At 41.9% G+C, this 21,898-nt stretch overlaps 1 protein-coding gene, 1 long non-coding RNA gene and 1 other non-coding gene across 7 annotated transcripts in view; 1 reads left to right on the forward strand and 2 right to left on the reverse strand.

Moving 5' to 3' along the window:
- LOC146357711 (uncharacterized) overlaps positions 1 to 21,898 on the forward strand; it is a 51,232-nt gene that overhangs the window by 15,591 nt on the left and 13,743 nt on the right. For 2 of the 3 annotated variants that reach the window (XR_014790780.1, XR_014790781.1), the window contains exon 3: positions 5,740 to 5,825. This is a non-coding gene — a long non-coding RNA (uncharacterized LOC146357711). Of the gene's footprint in view, positions 1 to 5,739; positions 5,826 to 8,765; positions 8,865 to 21,898 lie in introns of all 3 variants that reach the window. The other variant, XR_014790779.1, reaches the window with a different exon arrangement.
- IPO7 (importin 7) overlaps positions 1 to 21,898 on the reverse strand; it is a 56,160-nt gene that overhangs the window by 11,402 nt on the left and 22,860 nt on the right. For all 3 annotated transcript variants that reach the window (XM_084854459.1, XM_084854449.1, XM_084854469.1), the window contains exons 4-16: positions 21,702 to 21,860; positions 19,824 to 19,980; positions 17,930 to 18,019; positions 17,076 to 17,170; positions 16,883 to 16,967; positions 15,236 to 15,370; positions 14,425 to 14,524; positions 13,065 to 13,141; positions 11,972 to 12,088; positions 10,327 to 10,416; positions 8,687 to 8,852; positions 6,342 to 6,502; positions 3,797 to 3,925 (exon numbers count right to left, since the gene is read on the reverse strand). In XM_084854459.1, the coding sequence (XP_084710585.1) occupies positions 3,797 to 3,925; positions 6,342 to 6,502; positions 8,687 to 8,852; positions 10,327 to 10,416; positions 11,972 to 12,088; positions 13,065 to 13,141; positions 14,425 to 14,524; positions 15,236 to 15,370; positions 16,883 to 16,967; positions 17,076 to 17,170; positions 17,930 to 18,019; positions 19,824 to 19,980; positions 21,702 to 21,860 (1,561 nt within the window). The remainder of the gene's footprint in view (positions 1 to 3,796; positions 3,926 to 6,341; positions 6,503 to 8,686; positions 8,853 to 10,326; positions 10,417 to 11,971; positions 12,089 to 13,064; positions 13,142 to 14,424; positions 14,525 to 15,235; positions 15,371 to 16,882; positions 16,968 to 17,075; positions 17,171 to 17,929; positions 18,020 to 19,823; positions 19,981 to 21,701; positions 21,861 to 21,898) is intronic.
- LOC146357714 (small nucleolar RNA SNORA23) lies at positions 8,994 to 9,172 on the reverse strand. The gene has a single exon (XR_014787058.1). It is a non-coding gene; the product is annotated as a small nucleolar RNA SNORA23 (small nucleolar RNA).

The following is a 21,898-nucleotide window of genomic DNA, read 5'->3' on the forward strand; positions in this document are numbered from 1 at the left end:
GCTTGCTCCTTGGGAGGAAAGCTATGGCAAACCTAGACAGCATAGTCAGAAGCAGAGACATCACCTTGCTGACAAAGGTCCGTATAATCAAAGCTATGGTTTTCCCAGTAGTAACGTATGGCTGTGAGAGCTGGACTATAAGGAAGGCTGAGTGCTGAAGAATTGATGTTTTCGAACTGTGGTGCTGGAGAAGACTCTTACGAGTCCCCTGGACTGCAAGGAGGTCAAATCAGTCCATCCTAAAGGAAATCAACCCTGACTGCTCATTGGAAGGACAGATACTGAAGCTCAAATATTTTGGCCACCTAATGCAAAGAGAAAACTCCCTGGAAAAGACCCTGATGATGGGAAAGATTGAAGGCAAAAGGAGAAGGGGACGGCAGAGGATAAGATGGCTAGATAGCATCACTGATGCAATGGATATGGACTTGAGCACACTCCGGGAGAGAGCGCAGGACAGGAAGGCCTGGCGTTCTATGGTCCATGGGGTTACGAAGAGTCGGACACGACTTAACGACTGAACAACAACAAATGCTTACTTTTGAAGTAGGTGAAGCAGCCTTTTTTTAAAAAAGGTGTTCACTAGCAAGGGAAGTTGAAGGGGAAGATGAAATTGACAAGGACATTGACAAGAGGGGGTAATCAATATGTATGGCTAAATAATAGACAGGTGGTCTTGAGCACATGCGCAAGACCCCAGAAAGTAAAAAATTAAAATGGCAAATGCTTTAATGTGTTCAAAAGGGCTCAAAAATTAATTCCATTTGGCAATCTGATGCAGGGGGGAAGAGCCAGCGACCAAGGCAAACCAACTGCAGAAATGTTGCTGACAGGGACCAATGAAATGAGGGGTTCTGTCACAAGGGCACCTGGGATACATGCTGGGAGCCGGCAGGAGGATTGAGCAGGGAAAACAAGCCACGGCAAGCCTCAGAGCGCCGGATCGCCTGTTGGGTTAGCAAGCCAACAACCAACCCATGGCAGCTTATTCTTGGGGTGGCTTACCATGATGTGCAAACTCACCCATTAGCCTCCCTCCCCCTAAACATGTGTACTGAGATGAATGCTATTTAACTTATTCATAAAAGATACGGAGTCAGAGTGCATCAGCAATGTAGCTAAGTGTGCAGATAACACCAAATTCATCAGATGGTTATTGCTGAAGCTGACTGCAAAAATCCCCCCAAACATACATCCAAACTGGGCAAAAGGGCAACTAAAAAGAGAAGTCGGGGGGACTTGGACAATGAAAAGGATTAAGTCCATTTACCATAGTAGATGAAAAAAGACAATTCCCATGCTAGGATTATCGATTGATTGAAGGGTGAGGCATAAATTAATTCAGTATAAAAACATTTCCCACCGGCCCAGTATTGTAATCCCTTTATACAAATGTATAGTATAATCTCATTTGGAATACAATGTACAATTGTGGTTTTCCCACTTCGAAAAGGATATCATAGAGCTGGACAAGATATACAAGATAAGGGATTGGAGCACCTTTTTGAAGAGGAAATGTTTAACGCTTCAGGGACCTTTTAATTTAGGAAAAAAGCCAGCTAAGAGGCATATGAGAGGTTTATAAAACTATGCATAAAGTGGACAGAAATTTCTCTCTCTCATACAATGCTAGAATGTGAGATCACCCAATGAAATCAACTGGCAATAGAGTCAAGGCAAAGTGCTTTTTCACACAATGCATAAATTATCTTATGAAATTCATAGCTACAGATGTAACAATGGCCATCAGCTCAGGCAGTTTTTTAAAAGCATTAGAGAAATGTATTTACACCTTTCTATAGATATATTCAAAAACTTAAGAAGAGCCCTGCTGGATCTGGCTACTAGTCCAGCATTCTGTTTCCCACGATGAAAGTCAGATGCCTCTGAGAAGTCCACAAGCAGGACATGAGCACAACAGCCCAGTCTCACTGCTGTTCCCCAGAAACTGATACTCAGAGGTAACTTAATGTCAAACATCATAAAAAAGTAAAATCACAAATCAATGAAAACACATACCAGCAAAATTTAGGAAAAAAAAGCAGCAACAAACAATTCCCTGTTAAGAACAAAATCTTGGGAAAGCTTCTGGATTCAATACAACAGTCTTTGCTGTTCAACAAAAATGAAAGAGTGACAGGGCCAGGTGCACCTTGTTTAAGAAGCTCTTCTAGATCTGGGACTCCACAATCAAAGAGGCCCTATCTTACAGTGTCCACCAGCTACTCCTCTAATAGCAGGAAGATCTGGAGAACATCCTCTGAAGTGGAACAAACTGCTTGGGCATGCTCAGGTGGGGTGGGGGGCAATTATTCAGATAGTATGATCTGAAGCTATTTAGGGTTTTAAAAGGTCAAAACCTGGCAGACTTAATAAGCTTGGATGGTCAGCTGAGAGCATATGGCAAGTCCCACTTCTCCATGGATCTTATCCGTATCTTCAGATTACAGAAAGTGAAAAGCATCCCAAAAAAGATGCCAAGACAGAGCTGGGACCAGTTCTGACATAACGATGACCTGGTTCACACAACACAGCCAGATCATCATGCATTACTTAACATACAATGAGTGGTGGTGTGCGCTGGCCATGCGTGGCTGTTTGCAATATGCAATCCCCAATTGGGGGTTGCCTCACAGCCATCGTAGGTTAAACAACCCTCACATAACCTTCAATTAATGGTAGGGCTGTGTGAGGGTTGTTTAACCCTCGAATAACCCACGATGGCCGGGTTTGCATGACACAATGCAACGCCCTGTCGCCCAGTTCAAGGGTTGTGTATTCACAATGGCGGCCGCACACACCAAGACTCATTGAGGAGCTGGTTGAGTCCTGCAAAATGGCCAACAGCACCCACGTCACAGTGGATGTGAGCAATGTTACCTGTGGAATGTCCTGCAAATTGATCTCAGTAGATCACTGAGGATTCACAGATGGCTAAATGGAACCCTCATTTTCAGAGGCACTATACCCCTTGAATACCAGATGCTGAAACATGCAGCATCAAAAGGCCATTGCCTTCATACCATGCTGATAGGCTTCCTAGAGGCACTGGGTGGTAACTATTGAGAACAGGATAGTTAAACTAGACAAACCAGTTCTGCTCGAGGAGGGCTTTTGTTATATTCTTACGAAATCTCAAGAACCAGGGAGGGAGTTATGAAGCATTTTTGTACTTGTATGGGGGAAGAGACTTCAGTGCTCTTAAATGCTCTTGACCCATCACTATTGCTAGGAGCAGAACTGTATTAACACGCAAAATATAAACGTACTTATTTTATATAATCTATACATATCAAGTTTTATCTTTGGGGGTTATGCAATTCTCAAACTGTCCAGCAAGTTATAGGCCAGAGACTACAGCCACCACTGAGGAACAGAAGGAAAGAGAAAAGGGTAGGGTTTTGTTTTGTTCTTAAGAATGAACAGGGAAGTAGCTGTAGAAAGAAATCAGAGCAGATCTGAAGAGAGTCAAATGAAGTAGTTTTAGCACAAGGAGAAAATCAGAATGAGGCCTGAAAAGAGAGAGAGACACAAGCTCTGTCCAGGGCAAAGGCAGTGACTGAATGGGAGGGAGGAGTTATAGCAGCTGGGGCCAAGGCAAAAGTTCTTGGTCTCTGCCTTCCTGGGCAGTGAGGGGAGATAACCCATCATTGATGCTTTATCACACCAGACAGGGAACACACCAGACAGAGAATGAATTCTTTTCAAGAACCTATTTTTTGAAGCTAGGTACTGATGTTGGCTTCCTATTGTAAGCTGTTTTGTGACATAACTGTGAACAAAATATAATCCTTACCTCTTTGTGATCTTCAACTACACTGAGGAGTGTATCAATGGTATTCAAGATGCCCATTGCTGTTACTGCTTTATCATCGCTGCCTTCTTCATCTGGTCCTGTCTGAATCACCTGGTTAAAAGTCATTGCCTACAAACAGGAAGGATACAATCTCAGTTGAAAGAATCAACCAGAAAGCTCAATTACAGACTAAAGAACCATGGAGTAAAAAAAGCTGAGCAAGTTTTCAAGACTGTATGCAAATGTACTCTGTAAGAACATAAGAGCCATGCTGGATCAGACCAAGGGTCCATCTAGTCCAGCATTCTGTTCACATAGTGGCCAACCAGCTGCCCATGGGAAACCCACAAGCAGGACATGAGTGCAATGGCACCCTCCCGCCCAAGTTCCCCAGCAACTAGTGTACATAGGCATACTCCCTGATACCGGAGATAGCATATAGACATCAGGACTAGAAGCCATTGACACCTTATGCTCCATTAATTTGTCCAATCCCCTTGGGTAAAGCCATCCAAAGTGATGGCCATCACTATGTCTTATGGTAGAAAATTCCGTCGTTTAACTATGGGTTGGGTGAAGAAGTACTTTCTTTTACGTGTCCTGAATCTCCCATCAATCAGCTTCATGGGATGTCCCCAGTGTGGCGATTCCACATGTACAATATGTAAATAGTAAAGGTTTGTATATATGTATGGTGGCTGGTATGTATCTGGAATGACTGACAGGTGAGTGTCAGTTTTGCAAACTGTGAGGCGGGGTTTTGCAAAGTGTGGGTAAGAATGACAGTTTGGCAAGTGGAAGAAAGGGGGAGTGGCTGAGTGAGAATGTAATGCAGTGTGATTGGATGAGAGCTTGTGCATAAAAGGTGGAGAGAGATAAGTCTGGGAGTAAAATAGATTGGGAACAGCTAGATAAGTCTGGGATTAGATTGGGAGATAAAAGTGAGAACATCTAGTGAGATAGTCTGTGGGTTACAGAGAATGTGTCAGATAGTGTGAGAGAAGGTGTGAAGAGTTTTCAATACAGAACTAAAAGCAAGAGTTATACTGTGCAGTTTATAGTGTTGTCTTATTTTAATCATCATTCCTGATATCCTTTCCTCATCCCAACCCAGTTCCCATTTCCATTTCTGTTGTACCAAATAAACCTTCTTTGTTTTCAGTTTTAAAAGACAGTTCCCTTTTTATTTATTAAGAAGGGTTTCATGGAATAACCCCCATGTGCTGGCTGCTTGGTCTGTGCTACCAAAAGGGAAGCAAGCAGCTCTAAAAGGGTTATTGGTGGCAGCAATTAAGAGAGTGGTGAAGCATCACAATATACCAACAGAGGGTTGTCGGTGAGAGCCTAAAGGTGGCAGCATGAGGGGAGACACTGACCAAAGCACTGACCTGATGACTAGGAAAGGCAGACCTGGTGCAAGGAGTTCTGTAGTAATCCAGGGGTGTGTGGAAAAGAGGGATTTTGGGGAGAACCTTGTCAGTGCAGGAGCATAGGTACTAGTTAGAAAAAGAGGAGAGACCCCCCCCTCGGGTAAAGGGAGCCCCACAAGTGCTGACTAGAGTTGGGATCTTGAGGTAGTAAAAAAAAAAAAGAGGCCTCAGGACCCTACACCCAGGTTCTAGTATTATGAGAGGGAGAAAAATGTCTCCCTATCCACCTTCTCCATACCATGCATAATTTTCTACACCTCTATCATGTCTCCCCTTACTTGCCTTTTTTCTAAACTAAACAATCCCAGCTGTTGTAACCTTTCCTCATAGAGGAGTTGCTCCAGCCCCTTTTTCCAACTCTACAATGTCCTCTTTTAGGTCCAGCAACCAGAACTGTACACACCATAAGTGTGGTCGCACCATAGATTTGTATAAGGGGAGTAGGATCCTGGCAGTTTTGTTTTTAATTCCTTTCCTAATTGTGCCTAACATGGAATTTGCCTTTTTTCACAGCAGCTGCATATTGACTCGGCATTTTCATTGAGCTGTCCACTACAACCACTGCAATTATCAGCTGAAACTTACTATTGGGGAGAGGGGTGAGTGGATAAAAAGGCTGATCTGAAAATGTGGGGTAGGGGGGATGGGACAGTGGATAAAAAGGTTGATCTGGGTTCAAGTTCATGGCTGATGAGAAATTATGACAGTAGTCTTGAGTAAAGTCACTCTCACAACCAGAATTCCCTACTTGTAAAAAGCCACCAGTGACTGATATCTTTGGTGCATTGCAGGAATGTAAAAATACTTTGTATATTAAACTATTCAAAGAGTAGAAATTAACCAAGTCTTTACAATAAGACAACAGTACTATTTTATCAAATTAAATCAAATTCATAATATTTGCCCAAAAATACATAAATCTTATTTGTTGTGGTTTAAAACAGAAGGATATTTCTTGACAATGCTTTGTTATCCTCAACACTGCCTTCAGCAGCAAATGACACAGGTCAAAGTGTGGTTAACAGCCTACATGAAGATGTGGGCAGAGTATTAAGACAGCAGCTGATATACGATACAGGCAATGAGCATGCTAAAAAAATTATGACTAGACTTACCAAATGCTGGGTCATCTCTACTGCTATAGGAGTAACCTCCTCACTATATTCACAGATCATTTTCTGAATCACATTAGTAAGATCATCATTCTCAGTCTCTCTAATAATATGAAGAAGAGCTTGCATTACGGGTCTAATGAATGGAGTAATAAATTCCTTTGCTGTAAAGCAAGCAAGAAGAGAGAGGTTACTTTTTTAAATAACTTATAAGAAAATAGTGAGTATTTTAAGCATTTGCTTACAAAGCCATACTTTGAAAAAGGCCCTTCAACTAATATTTAGTTAATCTGGCTTCTTGGTATTAATTTACCTTGAATGTGATCCATAACCTTTTTATGTACAAGGTAGACTTTGCAAAACGCCACTACTTCCCTCATTCTTTTTCTGCCTGTTCAGAATGTTTGTGTTTGCATTCCTTTGTTTGGAAAGACGATAGCCAGCCTTGGAACATTCTCCCCATTCTGCCTTTATGGAGGATGCTCCTCTAGCAGCACACCTTCCTGGAAGAAAATGCTCTGGGGCCCCAAGGACAGTATCCAAAACGCTCCTTCAGACCAAGCCATACACCAACTTTCTTCATGATTCCCTAAGTTTGTCCCTTTTGCCTCTCACTTACTCCTTGCAAAGCTCTGCAGAGTACAGTAGCATACACAGGAATGTTGACTTTATCCAGCAATTCCTTTTGGCTGAATGGAGATGGATAAGGATCAATAAACGTCTGCCATTACTAGCTGCCACATATGCTCATTACCATATTCACAAGTGTCTGTACAAGCCATTGATTTTTTGCTCTCATTTTGAACTGTGGAGAGTCCTCTGCTATAAGTTTCAAGCAACTCTGTTAAATACAGATCTACACAAAGTATTGAAAAGGCACCACAACTATCATTGCACTTTTTAATATATGCACTACTTTTTAATATATAAATGCCACTGGCTGAACTGCTGCAATTTTCATGTTCACAAGCATCTTAACCGCCGAGGCTGAAGGTCAGTTACAAAAATTTGATACAGATTCTGAGGTAAAAGTTAAAGGTCAGTTGAGAAAAACTCACAGTATTTAAGGCAGGAAGAGAAGGGTGCTATGGCAGAAAGTTGGGAGGGGGAACAGAAATGTTGCACAGCAAGGGGGAGGTAAGAATCTGGGGGAAGAGGAGGTCCTGGATGTAAAGAAGAGCCAGGGTCTGAAGGAAGTGAGAGAGACAGAGAGAGCGCACAGTGGTTGAGAAGTCGGAAGCCAAGGAAAGGATTATTGAAGTTAGAAGGCTATGGGAAGACAGAAGCAAAAGGAAGGAACTAAGTGCTGTGGTTAAAGCCAGTTGAAGAGGAAAAGGAAATTAGGAGATATGGAGGTAATAGACCATACAGCTGAGTAACTGTGGAATTTCGTATTACTGATTTGAAATAGCCAGCTAATATTTGGTTACAGGTCTCTAGCTGAAACAAAGGAGAGTTCTGCAACCAGCTCCGCTGCTCATGCATAAGGACAATTTTTCCCCAGTAAGACTAGCAAAGTAGTTGTTTTTCAGAGACAGTGCCCATTAGTGTTTACACTAATTACCAGCCTATCTGAAGGAGCACCTCCAGCAACACCAGACAGGCCGCTTAACAAGATCAGCCTCGGATGGCCTTCTCTCTGTCCCATCAGCCAGGACAGCTAGACTGGTGGGGACGAGGGAGAGGGCCTTTTCTGTGGTGGCCCCCACTCTGTGGAACTCCCTCCCTGGGGAACTCCGCCATGCCCCCTCTTTAATGAGCTTCCGCCGTGCATTAAAAACATGGTTGTTCAGGCAGGCATTTGGGATGGGTTAGGGTATTTTAGAAAAAAGTTTTATTGTAGAATTTTATTGTTTTAAACTGTTTCATTATACGCTGTATAATGGCTGGGTGACCAGCCAGATGGGCGATTAATAAATTTAATAATAAATAAATAAATACACTCAGTAATGTGGTTTTACAGCTAGTCACACTTTACAAGCTAATCTAAAGAAATGTTTGTAAATTACTTAATAGCAACTGAAAAACATACACAGCAATTCTGATTGTTCTTATTTCCAAAAATCAAAGGAAAGCAACAAGACCATCAAGTGCAAACAGTAAGCACCATGAGAAGATATAACTGTTTTCCTTTAATAATATATTGTTTAAAAATGGTGGCTTACACCCTAGTTATAAAAGGCATCTACTTAGAAGCAAGTTATGCTCATTTCAGTCGAACATACTTCCATATGCTAATCCTAGTTAAATAACCATACACAGTGAAGTTTTGAGCACAGCAATTATTCAACCTCGCTATATTTGCTTAGACGCAAGCTCCCTTGATAGGTCAGTGTAGGAAAAAGTACCTCTCTCCTGATTACTAATCAAAACCTGTAGTGCTATGGCAGCTTCAACCTTGACAGGCATTTCTCTATCATCAATTAGGCATCTTCTGGTCAGTTCAAGGGCTGTCTGCAGATTCTGGTCACTCTTAAACTTAACTTCACAGAAATAGTGAAGAACCCAGCAAGCCTGGAGAAGATGGTAAGCAATTTCAGGTAGTTAATACAAACACACACCCCTATTCCGCACAACATTGTCAAGAGCATGAATACAAAACTGAAATGTCTGAATTGCACTGAAAGGCTTTATTTTCTTTTTCCCTATCCACAGTCATGCTTGAGAACCTGGAGGCTAGTCAGTGATAATCTTGTCTTTTGGCATCAGTAGATCAGGACTATGATCTCAAGATGTTCTTGGGCCACATGTTCTGTGCGAGCAACAAAGTCTAAATGCAGAACGCTTATAGACCATGCCAGTAGGCACAGATCAGAAACTATGCATATTGCGGCCATTTTAACCCATTTCATTTGAAGGGGGGAGGAGTCACTTGACCAACTGCATGATGGGCATTAAGAAATTTACCATGTGGTGATTCTAACTGCATGAAAAACTAAATATATAACTTTATTTAATAGATGTATATACCACTGAACGTATTTAAAATATATCTAAGCACTTACATCATTCTATCGCTAAACCGCTTTTACAGATATCAAAACATTTCTAATGTGTAATCTATATCAATCTGCCTGAAATTTAAAGCTCCCAACTCCTGTCCTTAGAGGAAAGAGAAAAAACTGTTCCTCCTTTCTTTAAGGTGATCCCATCTAATGATACTTCATATTTACTGTATGAATACCATTTTACCCAATGTGTTACAGAAAATGTTGTTAATCATGGAAATTAATTATAACGGGGACATTGGCAAGAAAAGCTATGGTGCTGAATTCCAGGATACTGGGATATGGTATACCCAGACCACTGTCACACAAAGTCCTGGTTCACATGTAACGAAAACCCATGGGTTGTTTAAATTATGGGTTATAAGGGCCAAGCAGCAGTGTGCGAGTGCACTGTCTCCCACGTACTTGTTGCTTCTGCTTTCAATTAACAACCCAGGAATGCTTGTGCCTCGGTTGTTACTGTGATGTCCAAACCCAGAAGCTCTGGATTGTTCAGTTAACCCATGGTTTGTTACTAGGTTAGTTCTGGGTTGTTTAACCTCTAAACAACCCAGTGTTTCTGGGTTCAGATGTCATAATAACAATCCTGGAATGGGGCATTCTTGGGTTGTTAATTGAAAGCAGAAGCAATGAGCACCCAGGAGGCAGCGCACTTGCTCCCTCCTGCTAGATACCAGTAATTCCTGGGTTAAACAGCACAGGAATTGCCATTATGTGTGAATCAGGTCTTTTCCTTGCCTCTTGAGAAAACATTTGAGGTCTAGAAAACACCAATTTCCATGGGGCGTTACTTCCCTCAGACCGCTGGCTACATCCCATACTCTATCAAAAACAGCCATTCACCAAATGCCATCGTCTCTTCACCAGTTCACATTGCTTCTTTCATAAAGAAGCTAGTCCTGCCTTCCACTTGACATCTTTATAGAGAGGATGGGCACTGGGAAAAGAGTAGAGGAAGCTGGGCCCAGCTTTACACTTACCCGTGCTCTCATATAGCCAAGCTCGCTACTGAAGAGAGGAAACACATGATTCTGCAACATGTACTCCATTTGATCTTTGTATATCTTTTTCTGTTGGAATATTAAGACAACTGTAGATCAGTCTTTTTGTTTTACATATGGAAGCCAACTGGCTTGTCAAAAAGGAATTATTTCCATTTCCTCACCCTGCGCAGGTAATTTTCAAATGAAAATATATTAAGCTGAAGTCAGCAAGTTGACCCTGATCAAAACTAGCAATTCCCAGATACAACAGCAGTAGCTGCCAAAAACTGAATGATCAAACAAAGAGAGGAACCTATCACAGATAAATCAAATATAAATGTTTAAACTATTCAAATGATTACACAGTGTCTAAGTGCAATCATGCAAACATTATTCCCCAGCCTTAACTTTACAGGAATCTGTTACTGTATCAGAAATTAGATGAGTACTGAAATTTACTGTCAATTCTTAAGTTTTTAGGAAGTCAACAGTAAATGCCAAACATCTGGGTCAAAAGCTAGATAACCTATACTAAAGGATACAAAGGGTGCAAATTCAAGACAGATAATATACTGCATTTAACACAGTAATACTAGTCTATGGAAATAATCTTTCCCCAGTCTTTACAGCATTAGCCTCCTCTCAAGTAGCAGATATGCACTCATTCATCATGTATCTGCATGTCAGGAGCAGGGTTAATTGCCTACTCAAGGGCTACACTGCCTCTACTCCACTTTTTGCCAAACAGACTCCCCTCACCAACTCTACAGAGCAGTGGAGTTGTCTCTCATTTTGTGCTGGACTTTGTAAAAAACAAGCAGCCACATTTTGCTGCTTCCCACCTTCCAAAATGCCTAGTGCAAAGTGAAGAAAGCACCCTTCCTCCAAACCCTCTGCATATAGTACAGAACATGGGGGAGATGTGGGGTCATGTCTCACTTCAGGCTGGTCTTTGAAGAAGGAGAAGCATAGAATCATAGAATAGTAGGGTTGGAAGGGTCCTATAAGACCACTGAGTCCAACCCCCTGCTCAATGCAGGAATCTAAGTCAAAGCACCCTGACAGATGGCTGTCCAGCTTCATCTTGAATGCCTCCAGTGTGGGAGAGCCCACTACCTCCCTAGGTAATTGCTTCCATTGTCGTATTGCTCTAACAGTCAGGAAGTTTTCCTGATGTTCAGCCAGAATCTGGCTTCCTGTAACTTGAGCCCATGATTCCGTGTCCTGCATTCTGGAATGATCGAGAAGAGATCCTGGCCTTCCTCTCTGTGACAGCCTTTCAAGTACTTGAAGAGCACTATCCTATCTCCCCTCAGTCTTCTCTTCTCAAGGCTAAACATGCCCAGTTCTTTCAGTCTCTCCTCATAGGGCTTTTGTTTCCAGTCCCCTGATCAAAACCATAAAGCTTGGCCAAGGAACAAACTCTCCCCCCAAAGAATAACAAACTATAGATTAATTCATACTAGTGCCCTGGACATAACACCTGAAAATTTGCTTATACAGCATTTTAGTAAATACAGATGTAGATTCAGCGATAATTGCCCAAGCTAACATGCTAGGTGTTGGTATGATTTTTCTAGAGTTTTCTTTATATGGCAGAAATAAGGCAATAAAATGTAAGGTCTACTCAATGAGAACTTACTTTCAGGAGTATTTCAGCCAGAGAACCAATCATATGCAAAGCTCCATCTTTTTTACGAGGATCAGAATTTGGCTCTGTGAGGATCTGATAACAAAAACCCATAGTCTTTTGCAGAACCTAGTTTGAAGTTTAAAAAAAACACCCAGTTTGTTAAAATATTTCAAGTAAAGTATCTCAACTAGTATTCTGATTAGAAAGTTTCCTAATGTTGAGAATGTTATGGGCTGCTTACTTTTAATTTTTTCTAAGTTCTAATACATGGGCACTACTCAACTACAATATTGCTGTTGTTCAGTCGTTCAGTCATGTCCGACTCTTCGTGACCCCATGGACCATAGCATGCCAGTTATGCTCAAAATCCTACAAGCTAGGCTTCAGCAGTATGCGAACCGAGAACTACCGGAAGTACAACTACAATATAGATACCATTAAAACTGCTTGTTGACATTCAATTTAAAGAAGATGGTAAAATGTAGACCACAGTAGCTATTAACTAGAATAATTTACAGTCCTTGGATACATGTTCATTTTTCTATTTATGTTATACAGATCTCAAATATAAATCTGAACCCATCTTGCCTGGTAAAAGCACATGGCTCACAAGTGCTGGGGCTTAAGCAGGGCCCACCATTGCAGCCACAGGACTGCCATTGCCAAAGCAGCTGATGTGGTTCAGCTGGGTGGCAGCAGGGACCAAGGGAAAGGCTGGGCCACAGGGATAGGGAGGTGGCCCAGCTTGCATTGAGTGAAGTTCACTACTGGCCCTGCCTCCAACATACAGGGCCACAGTATTCAGATGGTGGAACCAGCGACTACAGAGCAAGCATGCAGACTGGGAGCTCTGCTCAATGCACACCACAAGTAATGGTGGGGTGTTGCCACCAGGCGGTCCACAGTGCCATGGGGGGTAAAAAGAGCAGCTTGTCCAGGATCCTCCCAAAACCTGAAGCCAGGACCGGAGCCCTTTATTTATTCATTGATTATAGTCACCGAATAACAGTATTTCCCTGGTTGATGTACATGAGGATCTGCACAGGATACTAGGAAGAAGGACTATTGTTTTTGGATTAAAGGTAATCCTTAAAAAGCATACCTCTTTCCTTTTACCGCATGCTGTAAACAACAGCGTTTGTGCAGCAGTTGTGGGGGAAATGAAGTCTTCAAACACATCTGTTAGAAACATAACAATCTAAATATTGTCTTTTGATACATACAAGGACTAATGCAAAACAAGAGGCAAATTCAGACATGACAGCCACTTCAATCTCCACCCGCCAGGAATTTCCACTTTGAACTTGCATGAAAGGTTTTTAAAACATGTAAGTTGTTTTATTTCTAGAAATACATCTAGAAATGTAAAAATCTCAATACTGTAAAATGCCTAATACAATCATGCTTTTAGGAATTTAATAGTAATCGTTGGGAGGTGAACACAATATATTAATCTTTTTCCAAACTAAATATTCTCAAATCTACCCATCAACTACTTTACGTATTTGAATCAATCCCACCAGGATATAATATAGTACTCAATGCTGACTGAAATCTCTAAGGCTTTTGAGGCAGTGAAAAACCACGCTCTCCCTGTCATGTTGAAAAAGCCACAGAATTTTTTTTATGATCTCCACAAAGTCAGTACTATTTCAGGGATTTGAAAGGAGTGAAGGTCCACAGGAAATAAGGCTTTTTACCTCAGCTGAGAAAAAGAGAATTGACCCTGGGACACTTTATAGAACTACAGTTATCTTATGCACACTTCCATGTAGTAAGCTCCACTGAACACAGTGGGATTCTTTTAAATAAATATACATAGGATTGAGCAGCATGAGCCTGATCTTATGCTTTGGACAGGATGAGACTCGGGGCTTCCAATACAAGGGTCAGCCCTGCTCCTTCAGCAGTAGGAGGTACAGGAAGGGATCATAGCTCAGTGTTCGAGAACATGCTTTGTATGCTGAAGGTCCCAGGTTCAATCCTCAGTATCCACATAAGAGAATTGGGTAGCAGGTGATGGGACTTCTGCCCAAGACCCTGGACAGCCCCTGCCAGTCAGAGCAGACAATACTAGATGGATGAGTAGTCTGATCTCGTATAAGGGGGCTTCCTATATTCCTAGTCAAACTGTTCAAGAATGGCACACAAGGAGTTCTCCAAAGGGGAATGGGAGAGGAATTACTATTTGCTCCTTTTGCATGACTACGAATGACTCTAGTGCGAGAGGTGGAGAGACATATCATTTCCTTGATTTTAGAAGTGGGATGGACCTGTCCAGTTATGTTCTGCTTGACATGTACAGGACACCACAGCAAATGCTAAGGTGCAATCCTTTGCTTGTATGACAACATGTATAGGAGGAATGGGATCAACCTGTCTCTAACTTATCCAGTATTTTCTCATTACACCATCTAGTTGAAAAAGCTTTCTGCACATATATTTAGTTTTGAACGACTTACCAAACTTCATACGTATATATTCATACGGATCTTCCTGCCATAGCTCTTCATCAGCATCTGTGTAGCACATCAATGGGAAGATAACATCTTGGATAATCCCCTGCAGAATAATAAGGATTGTTATTTTTTTTATTAACAGCGTTTATAGGCTGACCTGTAACAAAAAGTTCTCAGGGGAGGTTACAACATAAATCAAAACCAGTATTAAAAATTCAACAGTAAAATGGAAAGCAACAATAAAATATAATGCAGCCTAAAACTGAAGTATGCATTTTGTGGTGTAACTCTTTGGTGTAATAACTTAATGGAAAATAATTTACAGAGCCAATTGTATTACTTTCTGGATAAGCCTTATTTAACTGTATGTAAATTTTTCTTACGTATGATTCATATGACACCAGAATATGAATTCACAGAGAAAGCCATACCAAAACAATTTGAATTATTTAAGAAATATTCATACCAAAACAAAAATAATCTGATGAACTTTAAGCTTTACTGCCATGGAAAAAAATATATACAAAGTGCCCAAATCTGCAAAATTTACATGTATACCCGGGAATGAAAAAAAGGAAATATTTTCTCTAGGGCATTGGGTTTCCCCCAACTGCTGCTGCTTGATGATCTCCACAGCAAGTAACTGTGGTTGTTTCTTGAGTGCTTTTCTCAATATTATCAAATTAAAACCACTTAACACAATGAACAGTTGAAGTTCCTACTCAAAATATGCAGCAGGACTCCAGAAAGCCTCTTAAAAATACTAAGCTCTCATTTAGCTATGTAGACACCATTCACAAAGAAGAAAACTTACTTGGATATGGGGTTTCAGATTCTTCCAAGTGACTGCATGTGACACCCCCTGATTGATGTAGTTCAATGTCTGCTGCAGAACTCTAGGAGCCATGTACTGCTTTTCCTTATACTGATATAACACCTTCAGCAAAACCTAAGAAAATCAGCTTTGATTAATTGTTTCTAAAGATTTAAATATCTTGACAATAATTGCCAGAAAGTAATCCACAGCCAATTTAGAACTGTCACTAACCCATAAATGGGGAAAATGTCCTACTAGCATGGGAAGAAGACAGGGAAGGAGTGTGTGTGATACGCTACCTTCACCTTTCAGAACATGCCACTTGCACCAATCCCTCTGGTCCATTTAAACTACAGTAATCAGCGCAGCTCCTACGTTTTGCAAGTATTAATTGTACTGAAGCTCTTTATCTAGAAGCACCTTAGACTATATTCACACAAGCTATGTTCCCTTTGGGGAAAGGACTGTAGCTAAGTGGTAGAGCATACGCTTTGCATGCAAAAGGTCCCAGGTTCATCCCCTGGCATTTCCAAGTTAGGCTTGGAAATACCCCTGTTCAGAACCCTGGAGAGCCGCTGCCTGTCACTGTAGACCAGGGTTGGGGAACCTCAGGCCCAAGAGCCAAATCCAGCCCTCTTGGGATTCCCAGATGGCCATACCCCCTTCCCCTTTCTCCCAACTACCTATCTTTTGGTGGCTTTCTAGCTTTTGCAAAGTCCCCCATTCTAAAAGGCTGAAATGCCTTTCCTAAGGCTTATACTGACACAGTAAGAACTTTAAGCTACAGTATACTGGTATTTTTTATATTTTTGGCCCTCCCTTTGCCCTCAGCCTCACTCACCACTGGAATGTGCCCCCTGTCCAAGAGCTTCTCCTACATTTAATTCAGCCCTCAGGCTGAGAGAAGTTCCTTTGGTGTAAACAATACTGAGCTAGATGAATGAATGGTCTGACATGATATAAGGCAGTTACCTGTATTAAAGTGATAAAGAGCAGACAAAGGGAAACAAATTGAGGGGGGGAGAAGAGGATGATGTTATGTGGGCCTGCTTGGAATGCTAGGCATTTGACCTCAAGCCATCAGACTTGGTTCAATGGCTGGGTTTGGATGATGATCGCATGTGCCAGTACACAATTACCCATGCTGCATGTTGGCATGAACGTGGAGCAGCAGGGGTGGCTTTGTACCCACCCTACAACCCCTACTGCATGTCATGGGTTGTAGGGTGGGTGCAAAGCCACCCCACAGCACGCCAGGTTTAGATGACATGCCAACCCGTGCTGCGGTGAGGGTAAATATGTAAATAACCAGCGCAGGCACGGCACGCACAGAGGCAGGAGGGAGAAGCCACGATGGCATTTTCTCTCTACGTGATCGCCCAAACACACCCAATATCTACATCATCATTAAAAGATGTCCTTCATAACCCCAAAATAAACTTTGCTAAATACCAAGTATAAAGGATCAAGTAGTGTTCTAAGCAGCAGTGGTTTCTATCTGAGAGAGACAGACTAGAACTTTCATTTCAAATGGTGTGTTTTTTTACCTAAGCTCAGCATGATCTTTAAACTTTGAAGAAAGTAAAAAGGACAGCGAGCCACAACTAACTCCCAACCAAGCTTGTGATATAAAGAATTTCCTACCTGCTGTACACCAACAGCAAATGCCTTTAAGAAAACTTCAGCGAACTCATTGTATTCCTTGGAAACATTACCAGGGCTTCCATACCTATTATTATTAGCGAGAAGTTCAAAATAATGCTGCAATATATTATGCATATCATAACAAGAGTTACTTTTAAAAATAAATAAAAAGAATCTTGAGAAAAGTCATTACCTTTCAAAAAGTCTAGCCAAGATATGCAATGCCCACTTCTTACATTTCCACCATGGTAATTCAGGTCTATCATCTTCATCAACTTGAAGGGTTTCCTTTAAGAACCAACAGTAGATTTAAAGTATAAGTACCTAGTATCTGGGAGCTTGTTCTTTAACTCAAAAACTACTATGGTCAGAGGAATAAGGTTCTTCACTAATACTGTGCAATGATATGGAAATAAGAGGATGGTAAGAGACTAATGAGAAAAAGAAAGAGACCCTCAGACTACAAGAAAGAGGTGAACACTGTGATCCAAAGGAGCTGTTCACATGAAAGCAAGGGAACCACACACATATCCAGAACACTGTTTCCAGGGCCAGCACTGCAATATTGACACCTGGCAAGGCAACCCACTGTTCAGTGCTAAAAGCAGCTTGCCTCATTGTCTGTGCAGGGGAAGGCAACCTCCAGTCCGTGGGCCTAATCCAGACAGTGGAAGTGACCCATCTGACCCATAGCCTTCCAGGATTCCTCTGTAGGAGGCTTAAAGCTAACCCCCTGGAGGAATCTCTGATCATAGATCGGAGATTACAGCAGGGGATGTGTGCGGGGGAATACTTTGCACAGGCAAAGCATCTGGGACTGAGCAGGTGGCTGGACAAGCATCGCTAGCTCAGACCCAGACGCTTCACCTGAACGGCAGCTTCCCCAACAGAAGAAGGTACGAGGCAGGCAAAGTAACTTTGCTGTGCGCAGGACTTCTCCAATGCTAAACATCAAGAAAGCCCCAGCTACACATATGATTTTTGCACATTCATAAACAGGCCGACTATTCTATGCACAAGGCTAGCCAGGATGGAACAAGCACTTACAGCTGGTACATCTCGGTCCACTACTGTCTTCAGAATCCCTATCCATTCTGCTAGGTTTTGCTGATTTATCAACTCCAGGGGTAATGTGTACTATTAAAAAAAATACATCAAAAGCAAGCAGTGATTATAAATTAAGCAAAGATTTAAAACCAAAGCATCTTGCATATACATATGAATATTTTCTTAAAATGCTTTCTTAGGCATTTGTTTGTCACATGAAATCATACTAGAACAAGTTATTGGAATAATGGATACTTTGTGGAGCACTCTACAGTTGCAACCCATAGAAACAAGGGACATGCATGTGCAGGAAAGAATCAAACCTTGGCGTGTTTTGCTGCAGCGGAAGCACAAGCACCTTTTAATCTGGCCAGTGGCATATATCTTTACATATGAGAACTGATACGAGAAAAAACAGCAAACAATTCCTCCAGCTGAGCATGTAATTCTCTTGTGCACATAATCTCCCTTCTTTGGGTTGCAGCTCTCCTCCTCAAAAAGGTTCTTTCATCACTATTTTGTTTCACTTAAATTTCTCCCCCACTTTCTAAAACTAGAAGCAACATATGTGTGTTTTCCTGTAGCTTCTTTGTATTGATCAAAAAGGATTTGTTCCATGTGATACTCAGAGGTTGTTCAGACAATTGGCGGGGGAAACAATGCAGCATCGGTTGCTTCCCCCACTTGCGTCTGTTGCACAATCGGGATTACCCTAATTACCCACACCACATCACAGGTTGCCATGTCATCCGAACCTGGAGCAACCGTAGTGCACTTTCACCCACCCTACAACCCATGCTGCAAGCCGTGGGTTGCAGGGTGGGTGAAAATGCACTACGCCTGAGCCACACGGCGGGTTCAGACAACACGGCAACTCGCAGCACAGGTAATTAGGGTAATCCCTGTCACGTGACCAGTGGGGGCACGGGAAACAACTGACACTGCGTTGTTTCCCCTGCTGATCATCTGAACCCAGACAATGGGTCTGGCTCCTACTTTTTTATATAAAGAAAATTTCTAATGTGATATTTGCACCACACAAGTCTTTTTCCTGCTCAGAGAGTATGACAATGAGCAACTACATTTTTCCTGCTAGACTAATGAAGTAGGTTGTGTATGTCTTTGGACTGATTCAGTAAAATACAGGCCAAATCCTTTAGTAATTATTTTGATTCATGTCTGGGTCATCCTACACATCCCCGTAGCTTTAAAACAACAGCAGAAAAGGATCATAATGATTCATATTAAAGAATCTTTTTCTTGTAGGATTTAGCACAAGACTCCACATTACCTGTACTCAGCTTGGGAAGTATTTGTGCTCAATACATGGTGCACAAATATATACTCAAATGAGTATCTCCACAAAATCCACTCTGGACCCCAATATCCCAATTAAATTATCCACTCTCCTGGTTAAACATTGATGGGAAGTTGTTTCAGAAGTACCTACATGATTTAGGGGGCAATCCTATCAGGACAGGCCTCTGAACTCGAAGGTGACCACCTATCCAATGCAGGGCAGGAGCAGAGCGGAGGGGATTGTCCCCTTTGGGCTTCAGCCACCCTGCATTCACGGCTAGACAGCCGATTTCAGTTGTCTAGCTGCGGGAAGGAAGAGTGGGTGGACACCGGCTGACACACAGGAAGCGTTGGAATGGTGCTTCAGCCTTCCCTGCCCCAGCACGCCCACAGGAACGCCCCATTTTTGCCGCTCCATGCTCCTCTTCCGAACGTGGAGCGCGGGGCCATTCTGTGCTGCCTACAAGGCAGTGCAGGAGTGGGTGGAGGTCAGTTCCCAGGGAACCGACCTATCTTACAGTCGTCTAGCTGGTGATTAGCGGCCAAAGGATTGCACCCTTAAAGCATTATTGCTCTAAAGATAAATTGTTCCCACCTGCACAAGAGCATAGAAGATTTTGAAGATCTGTTTCTGGATAAGGACAGACTGATCAGATGGATCAGAAAGAAGTTGGATAAAACGATCCTTCAGAACAGGCAAGAAGTGTTGCATTGCTGCTATCAAAGGAGTCCGCTCCTCTGGTTTCTTATATCTTTAAAGGAGGATAAGAACTGGCTTTAGAAAGAATGTAGATACAACATTGTTTTAAAACAAAGAGCCCTGACCATATGCCCACCGCAGCTTCAAAGGAAGTACTGCAAGAAAAAGTACTAAACCAGCCACCACCTTGTTATGTTGCTGTCTCTGGAGACATACAATTAAGTGTTTTTCACAGTCAAATTTATATTACACCAGGAACTAAATAACCTCTATTGCTCAACAGGAAAAGCTACTATGAACATATCCACTGTTCACATTGTACACTGTGAACTAGCTGTGGAGGAAGGCAGCAAGAGAGAAGAGAACCAAATGGGCCGTGTACAGTGTGAGCTAAGATCTATGAAAGAAGCACTCATTCCCTCCTTCCCCCAAATAGGAGGGGCTCCTCCTGGCTTCCAGATCTATTAGTTAAGGTTGCAAGCAAAACATCAAGGGGAATAGATAGGGTGGGGGCCAAATACATGGGGAGTGGGGGGGGCAGTAGGCAGGAGCTCAAAACTTTCTTAACTTCAGGACCACCCCCCTTCATAATGGAAGCACCATGGAGCAAGCATGAAACAGTGAGCAACTATACTTAGACAAATTTAACCATTATTTAATTTATATCTGACAGACATTCAAAGCTCCAATAGCAGAACTGTATCATGTGCTTCTAATGACTTTCTGGGCTGCAGACAAATTAAACTATTAAAACCTCATGGGATTCCTTAAAAGAGAGCAGTTTTAAAACACATCAGGTCAGTTCATATGAAATGACAGCCCATAGGGACAAACAGGAGAGAGCAGATGCACTGCCACTTCCACTTTTACTCAGCAACTCACGATTGGCTCCTTCAAAGGCTGCTGAGCGTCTTGTCCAAATCTGGAGTGCTGCATTTTTTAGGGGCTAAACAACCCAGCATTAACCCAACAATACACCTTGGGTTGATCATAGGTTGCTGAGTAAAAGGGGAAGTGGCAGGTGTGCTGCAGGCAGCACATACACTCTCTCCCACTTTTGCACAACAGTCCGTGGGCTGCTTTAACCCATGGGTTGTAGTTATGTGCAAACCATGTCTTCTAGGATTTTAACATTTGGGAAAAATGGTAAAGGACAGCAGCGCTTTGGGGGACAAAGGGACAGTAGCCACCATGTTCTGAATTCCAAATCCTTTAGGAGGGTAGTATAGGCATCTTGACTGAAATTATGCATTCAATTGATCCATTTAAAAATACCTGTTCAATGTATCTATGTAAAATATTTTTATACTGACTTTAATTTATACATACATTTAACTAGAATATCAGCATTAAAATACCATTCTAATACAAATAAAAATAATAGTGAGACTTTAAAACCATAAAATATGATATGAAATATAGGCCAGCATCATTTAAATGAGGACTGAAACATCCAAGTCTTTACAATCCATTTAAAAATAGTCAGGGAGGGAGTCAGTTGTACCTCCCATAGAAGGGCATTTCATAAGGTAGGAGCCACCACTGAAAAGGCCCTATCACTGGGCCCCACCAACCTAATGCATCTTACCAATGGGCACGTGAGCAGGGCCTCCATGGCCAAACATAGGACCCATTCCATAGCTTACTCAGCATGACAACTCACACAACTCTACTGTCTAGAAATTAGCTGTGTAAGCTACAAGTAAAGCAGGGGTCACATAACCTTGCTGTGGCTCTGTTATAAGATAACTACAAGACAAGACAGAAACGTACTCATAGTTCTTCACAAGTTGATAAAGACAAAGAAGGATTCCAAGCCAGCAGGCACTATTATCAGACTGAAGATAAAATCCAATTTTCTCTACAACTGCAGTCCAACGATTGGGATAATCATGTTTGATAATGTGGTGAATGCAAGTAGTAAGCTGTACTCTGGAACACACAAGACACAGGTGGTTACAAAAATAATT

The sequence above is a fragment of the Heloderma suspectum genome, chromosome 1, assembly GCF_057233095.1.
Source record: "Heloderma suspectum isolate Gila_16-S chromosome 1, 16-S_ref, whole genome shotgun sequence".
In the NCBI taxonomy this organism is placed as follows: Eukaryota; Metazoa; Chordata; class Lepidosauria; order Squamata; family Helodermatidae; genus Heloderma; species Heloderma suspectum.